At 33.9% G+C, this 9,891-nt stretch overlaps 2 protein-coding genes across 2 annotated transcripts; one reads left to right on the top strand and one right to left on the bottom strand.

Annotated features, from left to right (window-relative positions):
* Window positions 1-776: 776 nt before the first annotated feature.
* Window positions 777-1,694, top strand: LOC119639348. The gene is made up of 3 exons (XM_038036656.1): window positions 777-1,070; window positions 1,137-1,355; window positions 1,430-1,694. The coding sequence occupies exons 1-3, from the start codon at window positions 1,027-1,029 to the stop codon at window positions 1,692-1,694; spliced, it is 528 nt and encodes a 175-aa protein (XP_037892584.1). The 5' UTR covers window positions 777-1,026.
* A 1,575-nt stretch (window positions 1,695-3,269) lies between these two features.
* On the bottom strand, window positions 3,270-9,314 carry LOC119639617 (prion-like-(Q/N-rich) domain-bearing protein 25). The gene is made up of 11 exons (XM_038037096.1): window positions 9,248-9,314; window positions 7,989-8,204; window positions 7,416-7,628; window positions 6,965-7,345; window positions 6,777-6,902; window positions 6,168-6,287; window positions 5,839-6,102; window positions 5,629-5,778; window positions 5,433-5,561; window positions 5,217-5,369; window positions 3,270-3,520 (listed from the first exon to the last, which is right to left on the bottom strand). The coding sequence occupies exons 1-11, from the start codon at window positions 9,306-9,308 to the stop codon at window positions 3,420-3,422; spliced, it is 1,914 nt and encodes a 637-aa protein (XP_037893024.1). The 5' UTR covers window positions 9,309-9,314; the 3' UTR covers window positions 3,270-3,419.
* Between the last annotated feature and the right edge of the window lie 577 nt (window positions 9,315-9,891).

Raw genomic sequence — 9,891 nt, 5'->3', positions numbered from 1 at the left:
AAAACCAATAATTTTTCACATAATTTTCGTCAAACTTCTTTCTTTTATATTTTCTTTGCAAATTTTTCTTTTGCACTTGTAAAATGGCTTTGATTTTCCGCTAAAAACCGTTAGCTTGTTTTTTCCTTTACATGGTTTAAAAAAACAGTATCCTGTGTTGAGAATAGAGGCAGCACAGAGTTGCTTTCAACAACTTCCTCAAAGTGATAAAAATTCCTTAACGATCTCAATGTTAAAGTGATGAGAGTGATTAGCTGACTTCCTTTCACTTCCGTATTTATTTGCACCTTTTTTATATCTTTCTATTTTTGATAACTATCCATAGCGTCAAAAAAAGAAAATTTCATTGTTCAATCACATATTTCATTTTTATATATTCTCGATTATTTTATAAAAGTAAAAGAAAAAAATTAGAAAAGGATCAAATTGATAATAAGATGCTAAATAATAATCGATTAAAATATAATTCCAATACAAAAATTTCCGAATTAATTTCGCAATTTTTCATTCCGACACCAACGCATAATTCATATTTAGACGTCCGTATTCTCATTGGACAGGACAATAACTATATCTAAAGCATTTCAATCTAATGTTATTTTTTAACAGAATTGGTGCGGTACTTTTCAAACCATTTATTACACAATCAGCAGCTTTGCATTGCATTGTTGGAAGGGGTTTTTAATTTATATCGAATGAGCACATTTCAGTTCTTATCTGCTATCGCACTCCTTGCAAGATTATGGCATTGTAGCATTATATTAAATTATTATGTTCCAAACCAAGCAGTTAAAACGGCTCGATGACTTACGATGCATTCATAATAACAAAAGAAGTCAAAGTATGAGTAATATGCTATTACTTAAATAAGGTGTTTGAACTTAAAAAACACTTCAGTACGAAAGAGATTCTCGGCAATTTTAATTTTCACACTTAGAGAATTTGAAGAACATTTAACAGTTAATTTCACAAACCAGATTCGAAAACGTAGATATTTTCACTTTACAAGAAGATCTTTTAGTGCCAATGAAGCTTAAATATATTACATCGCTCCTGGAACGACTAATATTGTATGTTTTTACAAAGATACTGTTGCACTTTTGTATATATATTTTACGAATCTTCTTACATTTCAGTATAAAATCCGAATACTTATTAAGTAAAATTTCTGGTTTGCAAGAAGGTGTTCCTAATGCAGACATTTTTTCACAAATAAAAATAATACTGTATATGGATTGTTTATTTAATCTCATCAAATCCAAGACGAGATCACTCAAAAAAGTAGAGCTTTCTGAAATATCAGAAAAAGTGGAAAATATAGTACGTGAACGTTTTGCGGATCCGAGCAGATATAGGTATATATGCACTAAATTTGCCACTCTTATACTTTACAAATATCATATATTTTGTATTATATATTTATTTTTAGTGGCTGCCGTTCTGCGTTTTCCACTGAGAAGGCTTTGTGCCATTTTATCGTTTTGGCTTTGTTGTTAGAATCGAACTACCAAGTCGATGCTAAGATTTCATCACAGGAACTAAACATGCCTTCTTCCAAGATTGTAAAATACTCTCAATTAGTTCACGCATTGCCCAAGTCACGGTCATCAATACTAACTTTGCGTTTACCTACATCTGTTCCTTCAATTTCTTCAACTTTCACAAAGAAACGAAGATCTCTTAATAAAAATTGAAATTAATAAATGTAATTTCATAATTTGAATAATTCGAAAAAATTTGTGTTGGATAAGCGCAGCTTTATGTGGAGTAAGCAATTTAATTTCAGAGCTTAGAACAACGTACAATAAAATAAATGGTATCACAGAATTACTGCATCACAAGCTTGCTGCCATCATTGAATATTGATAAAAACTTGCATGGGTAAAATCGATAAATCATTCCGCGATCCTGCGAGTTGTTTAAAATTCCTAATTTACTATTGAGCCCTTTAGAATTTCTCTAAATTTTTAACAGGCGGTAAAGCATATATTCTTCTAAACGAATTTTAATAGTAATAACCAAAACTTTTCGAAAAATGGTCGACAAACAATAAGTTGTTCTTTCTTGTGCAATTTACTTCTAATTTTTTACGCATAAAATTTTATTGTATTTTAAAACATTTACTTAATAATAGAAACAATAGTTATGGGAAATTAAAATCTGTGCCTTTTTCGGAAATATTTTCTGGAAATGTACCACCTGAATGTGCTTCCCGTCAAAAAGAAACCCTAGTAATAAAAGAAGATTAAAGATTCTCAATGACACAGCCGAGAATACTCATCTTTTAAATTTTTCCCATAGTTTCCAAAAGTCCGGAGATTGTTTTGTTTGTGAAAATTATTTTGTGTTATTATGTTATATTATGCATGCATATAGAAGCTTCATCCCGCGATGTTCGATGTTGCACGGTTTATATATGAAGCATTAATCGTTACTCTGAGGAAATGGGACAGATCCCACCCTTCAGTGGAATTTGATATTCTTGAAGTGACAGAACGAGGTCATCGGTATGACTTACGTAAAACCTAAATTTTAACATAATCGATGGCCCAAGTCTCCTTCCGCACATATTATTGTTTATTCTAGAAATAAGGGACAATTTTTTAGACAATTGTTGCTCGACTTTGTTTAAATTATGAATCATACATATTGAAATCTATATATGAAAAGCCAGGCTAGATTTCCTAAGGTCAAGTAAGCGCTGTCGTCTTAGTTTATAAATCGATTTTTTCACATTTCATTCTTTAAATTTTCGGGTTTGGTTTTGTGTGAGGGGTGTGGTTTTGATGTCGAATTCCGCTACTCTTTTGAATTGTTTAGAAGTGTTTAAGACTGTTTAATAATATTTAAGACAGTTTAAAAATGTTTCATAGGGTTTTGATGTTGAATTGATTATAACGCTTTGCAACATAGCGAAATATAAAATGCACGAAACATATTGTAGCAAGAAACATAAATATAGTCTAGGAGATATGGTTCTATTTTAGCGATATTGACGATTATAGAACGAGATGGTAAATAGTCTTTGCCTTGGTATAGCACTTCAATTATATTTTGCATATGCCATGAAACGTTGTAAGCGCTCTTAGGAGCGTACATCATACCTATACCTCGGTACATATAGAACCGTTAAAATTTTTCCAATTAAGAATTTATGTTTTAAATGTTTTATTTCCAAATAACTCTTAACATATAAAACGTTACAATGTGCTTGTAAAAGCGCATTGTTTTTTATTTCAATTATGTAATTTGTTGTTTTGACAATAGCTTAGCTTAAATATTTACTTAAGGATTCACAAAGCTTTTGTTTAAATCTGGGTATTTTTTTTTTAATCGATTTAGTAAGTGTGTTGTAGTTACGTTTGCGAAGTTTTGCGGCGCAAGGCGAGGCCTAACGGCTCTCGCAAACTAAGTTGGTTTTAATAATACGCCTGTTTAATGGCAGCACTGGTGACTAAAAACGCCGAGCCTATTAAAAGGAACGTGACAACTTTAAGTGCACTTGGCTTCCCGGAAGAATCTGTAAAGAGAGTTTTTATAAATAGACTAGACTAGAGGACGGAAATACCTTTAAATATATAATGTTATCTTAGCTTTAAAAGACTGTGGAATACCCGCCCATAGATCCGTAAACTGAATCAGAGAGGGTATGTTTTTGAAAGAGAATATGTTATGTCCACACACATAGAATGAGTTGATTACAACAACAACAGCTTCGTTTGACATTTTGTCTGTGGTATTTATTATTACACCTACAACCGCAAAGCCGAAGATTCTATACGAGGCCTTACGAAACCTATATTAAATAATTCTGCTGACAAAATATGACCTTAGACTTTTTCTTTGAAGAAGTAATTCCTTAATTAAGATTAAACTCAAGTTGCTTTAGCCATCTGCTCCATACAGGTCTAAGACTTAGTATAATTTAGTCCGTCCGTTTTTGGATACAGTGGGCTTAAACCTTCATCACACGTGTTTATGTTAGCCATCTACAGCGTCTATCTCACCATGCTTTTCCAGGTCCTTCTGATCGGTATCAGCATACCTCGGATATGAACACAGTGCTATGCTATAATCGATGTTAAGGACACAATTGTCTAAAAATATTGAAATATTAATTTTCGCGGATATGGCTAACAAACTTATTTCACTCTATAAGGCGCTACTTCCATAGTTAGTGGAAAATAAATTAGATATCTCGAGCTTACTGAGCGAAAACATTTATACTCAAGAATATCCTATTACTTGTTTATGTGGAGTGAAGAGAGGTGATTTTTTAAAACATATAGGACATCGAGGTCTCCATAACATAATCCATTGTATAAAGTCTGTAAATACATTCTTTTGGACAGGGTTAAGAGTTATGCAGTGGCTATACCTTACTTTCGATCACGAAGTCAAGTCAGAGTCAATCATTTAAATGGAAAAAATATGGAAAAGGAATGAAAAATCATATGTGCTAACGCTAATAGATGAAATAAATTAACCTACGATATTGTGTTCATAATAGACAAGGTACAAAGTATAAAATGTGGAAGATTGCTTTGCCCATTTCAAGCTTATCTCCTTTTCTTAAAAGGGATAACTTAGATGGCAAGGACTTAGAAATTTCTCTTCCAATGTCTAGTAACTCAAAACGGGCCTGGGGCTTAAGATTAAAAAAGGAACAAAACTAAATTTCCATAGTCTATAATACTGTGTCTATTGTGGCGTATGAGTAAGGAGCAAAAAAGTAAGAAGGCTGAGATGGCATGTTCTTTAATCGATTTCGCTTACTTTTAGTATCAACCTGCACGAGTTTTCAAACTTTTCGCCAGACTTAAAGGCGATGTCGCCATTTTTGTTATCAGGGAAATGCTTATTACAGATTTTACGCGGATGGTCAAACTGACAGACAGACAAACGGACATGCTTAATTCTATTTAGAACTTTGTATTGATCCCGAATATATAACGCGTCTGAAACGTCCTCTGGATGTAGCTATTAGATGATATCCTTCGGTATAAAGTATAAAATGGATAAAACGCTTTTAAATCGTAAAAAAAAAAGAGTTTCTTTATATAAAGGACTTAACTCGTCTTTAAATTGTAATTTTAATTCACAATATTCATCTTGTCTTGGTTAGTAGGGTGTCCTAAGAAACCTATTTCGAGAGACTGCACTAAGGTTCTATGAAAAAGTATAAAGTTTTAAATAGCGGAAATATGAGAGCTTACTTTTCTTACTGGGCACCACACGTATACAATCCTTCTTGGCCCCATCGCTCTGAAAACCATAACTACATTGGCAAATAGAATTGCGGCATTCAAGATTTTTGGCATTTTTTTCAATGTAACACTCAGTAGCTCTCGAACAATGTTGTCCTATTCCTGAAATAGTTAAATTGAGAAATACATATATGACTTTTAAATAATTTTAGTAAATAGCTAAACCTTTTTTCGTTTCGCAGTAGCCATTTGTGAAGTGCTGCTGATAAGTACAAGAACATCTGCCATTATTACAACTAGCTCCCAGTAGTTTGCATTGCTCCGAATCAACGCATTCCGCCTCTATGTCCTCGGCTAACAAAACAATGAAAATAAAATATTAAAAATTTTCCCAAAAGCAATATTTACGCATTAGACGAACCTTCGCTCAAGCATTCGTCCCTAAAATGGACAAAACCCTTGCGACACTGGCATATTTTGTTCTTTTGTTCGTAGTCGCTGGAATGTGAGCTTGTACACTCGCTGTTTTGGGTGAAACAATCGTCGTTTTTTGCACAAACTGCGCCGACCCCTAAAATTTAAAACAATGAGAGGCAACAGCAATACATAAACAGCCTACGTCGAAAGTTACCTGCACTACACTCATGTCCATTTTCTATGTAATACTGTCTACATTTGCAAAGATTATTTGAGCAAAAAGAATGCTTTGTTGGACAGTCATCATCTGTATTGCATTTAACGTTAACAGTTCCTTTATAGATGCACATCTGCAAGAGAGCATTATACTCGGCGTATTCCTCACATGTGCAACGTCGTGGTATCTCCAAATGGCAGTAAGCATCTCCAAATGGACTGCACTGGCTGTCTGAACTGCACGATAAATGAATTTGTATAGCTAAACGAAGTTTGAAAACGATATAAAGCTTCAATTCAAACAATGGAACACTGAAAATTACTTACGTTTGCGGCATTCCCGCAGCGATTTTTCGTAAAAGTGATTTTTTGGACAGATGCATTTCTTGGCTGTTGGGTCAAACTCGCTTTCGCAATCATCTGAACTCAGAACGGCTTCTCCCAGTTCTAAGTTTATAAAAAGTGTGTGTATATATTCATTTATCAATAACCAATAGGCACCGAAATAATGCAATAATATTTTGATGGCTAAGGCTGATGCGCGAAAAATCGACAAATCGTCTGTCAATAAATAACAGAAAGTGGCAGCAAATAGCCTAACATTAAATATTGGCCAAAAAAAAACTCTCGCGAGTGACACATATACACGATTGGACGACCCATATTAGCAAGAAGGTTTTTGATATGTTCATGGGTTAACTGATTCGTTACATCAATGGGAAATACGACCACTGATGCTCGTTAATTTTCAATATGCTAATACATTTAGCAAATCGATTGCTTTAAAGCGTCGTATGCATATTTACTTAGGTTTTAAGTTTTCACGATAAGTCATTCTTAACTTTTGATCGAGAAAATGTGGAATGCAAAACATGACGAAACTCGAAGTCTTGTATAATTTCCAATTTTCCAAAAAAAGAGGGAATTGGGACTTACCAGCAAAACATTTTCCATTTTTATGATAATAACCATGTTTGCATAAACATTTATTTGCTGAGCAGAAGGAATAAGAGAGGTTCGGACATGGTTTGCCATTTTCTGTACAAGAACTACCCACTACATCTGCATTAAAAGGTTTTTTAAGTTAAAAATTGAATTATAATTTGTGCAAAATTATTTCTTACGGCTTTTGTCTTGGGCATCGGTAGATTTATCAAACTCAACGATTTTGGTTCCTAAAGGGATAAGATGTTCTTGCAATTCAAAGTCAAAATTGATTCTATTATCTTCGGCAATATTCGATTCAGTCTTCGGGCTGAATTCATTGCTCCAAGACTGATTCGAAAAAAGTGGTCCTTGTGGTTGGACGCATTCACTAGACGACAATTCTGACGAAATAAAGGAATTCTTTTCAGACTCACTAATCAAAGATGTGGCAATATCTTTTACGGGTAACGAATTAATGGCTTTAATTTCATCAACATGTTGACATGTCAAGCTCATGCATTTAACGTTATCACCTAAATTTCGGCAATCTTCATTAACGACACACGCATCATTAATTTCTGCAAAATTCTCAAAGGTTGACATCATAAGAATTTTGTTACAACTATCTTAATGTATACGTTTTCATACCCGTCGATTTACGTCGACATATGTTGCCATGTCGTCGATAATATCCATCAGCGCACGCGCATGTACAGTTCGCGTCGTTACACTTACACTGTACGGAATCTCTGTCATAACCGAAATCACAAATTTGACTTTCGTCGCAATATTGTTCTAGATTGCTCACTTGTTTGCAACTCCCTTTAATATAGGTTTCTTTGTCAACGCAACTGCAAACGCCTAGAATAATGTAATATAAAATTTACCCATAGCATCAAGAAGCTGAACCACATATAAAAGCATTTAGAGAAAGAGTCAGTCTGAATTTGGTCACATCTTAGAGTAAGCGTCTATATTTGGTCACATCTTGGAATAATCGTCTATATTTGTTTACAACTGAGAATAATTCAAAGAGTTAGTCTGTATTGGTTAATAGCTGTTGCATTGAAAAAACGACTATGAATTTGGTCACATCTGAGAGTAATTCAAGAATAATTTGGTCACATCTGAGAGTAAGCGTCTGAATTTGGTCACATCTGGTAATAAGTGTCTATATTTGTTTATAATTGACAATAATTCAAACAGTTTAATTTGACTTGCCTGACTTGCAGTAGGCAGCTGAGGGCATAAGATTGCATTGAATGTCTTCTCGGCATTTATCACCAAATAGTGCACTCTTTAAGCATTTTGTGTAGTCCCCTGAGAACACGTAGTCAAACTCTTTGCATTCACACTGGCCAGTAGCAGATATACAAACAGAATTTTCAGCAGTACAGTTATCATTCAATTCACAAGGCCAATATAGGGCGTGAGTTTCTGAAATGAATTTTAATTTGTTAAGATTATGAGACAAACTCCAGACCGCCGTTCCTGCATTGCACGTACAGGCGCATATGGTCCAGTTATCCGGCGCCTTTTAAATAATATTTTGGAAGTTTATTTATAAACTATACGGAAAATAAATAAGTGGGACAAACTATCAAAGCAACGTTTTTAGTTTACATCGAATTTAGTCGTTTGAAGCCATATTAAGCTCTTTCAGGACGTTATATGCAGGGTATTCACTTGAATCGGATTTATTAAATTTTTTTTTTTTTTTTTACACGAAGAAGTGAAAATAGGGAAATTTATAGAGAGGTGGCCGCAGCATAGTGGGTCTGTATGTCCAATCGGTAACTGTTATGCCTTCACCGGCTCAATATTCCCTGCAGCTATGGCAAAGCAAACTCTACTGTACTGAAATTTCAGCCCATGAATACTCACTTGTTAGTTGCAGTTCTTAGCTACTCGGTTACTTCTACGAACAATGGCCAATACCGACGGATATGTCCAAAACCCAAGGCTTTATATACAGAGCTTTTCTTGAAAGACTATTTCTTTTTAGAGATTTCCTAAGTACAATATCGCGGTCGCCGTCAATCTGATTTGGAATTGGAGACGAAGTGGAGATTACATTATTTTCATTACATGTATTCAGCATGTATTTCTAATACCATTCAAACTTTCTTGTGCATACAAGCACTTTAGATTGACGTGTTTTGATTGAATATGAAACCTCTGGCAATTCAAAAATATTTTTATTCCTTTTTTATTTTTATTTATTTTTTTATTCAGTACGAAGGAATTTACAACTACTTGCACAAATAAAAAACAATTCAAATAGGCAAAGTTATGAGATCACAAGACTGGTTTTAATGGACTGGAATCAAATGTATTCAACTTGACTTCGTCATCGACGTCGATCAAGAATATTTGTATACGAAGAGATCTACAATTCATATTGCCATCCAGTACAAACGTTTGGAAAACAATATATCTCTCGAGGTCAAAAGAGTTAATAAATCACAAAGTTATTTTACCTGAGTGTATTCGTATTGTAAATGTTAACACCACCAAGCAGTACGCACTACGTTCCAGCATTTTTTTTTTGTTATAAAATATGCTATTATTTCATTGATATCCGACTATTGACTGTACACTGAAATTGTTTGCTTCCCAGGTACATGTTAAACTAAATAATATCTTTTAAATTCTGATAATAATATCTTATCAGGGATTTTTTGGAAGGCAAAAAATCAAGCACGAATTATTGAAATTTAAAAATTTTTTGGAAGTATTTGATCCAACTTGAACGTGTGCTACTTTTATCATTTTTAACATAACGGACTGTCGATTAAAACTTTATTAAAATTTAGAAATTGTAATAAGGGAAAGAATGTTTACGTTACCAGGCGGACAGGCGAACATGGTTAAATCCATTCAGGCGTTCATGCCAATCAATGGTGTATATACCTTGTGACAGCTCCCGAGTGTATTTCTGGGCATTGCAAACGGGTTGACGAGTTAAATCCTTCAATAGTGGATGTAAAGACGGATATGATGTGCACGAGCACCACATTAAACCGAAATTTTAACGTACATTTTTTTTGGCAAGAAGTATACAATACATATTAAAGATATATGCAATTTGCCACTTGTCGGATCCAACCAAAAGTTCCAAATA

The sequence above is a fragment of the Glossina fuscipes genome, unplaced genomic scaffold (assembly GCF_014805625.2).
Source record: "Glossina fuscipes isolate IAEA_lab_2018 unplaced genomic scaffold, Yale_Gfus_2 112, whole genome shotgun sequence".
NCBI lineage: Eukaryota > Metazoa > Arthropoda > Insecta > Diptera > Glossinidae > Glossina > Glossina fuscipes.
The sequence above is the reverse complement of the archived record's forward strand: the minus strand, read 5'-3'. Positions and strand labels throughout refer to the sequence as shown.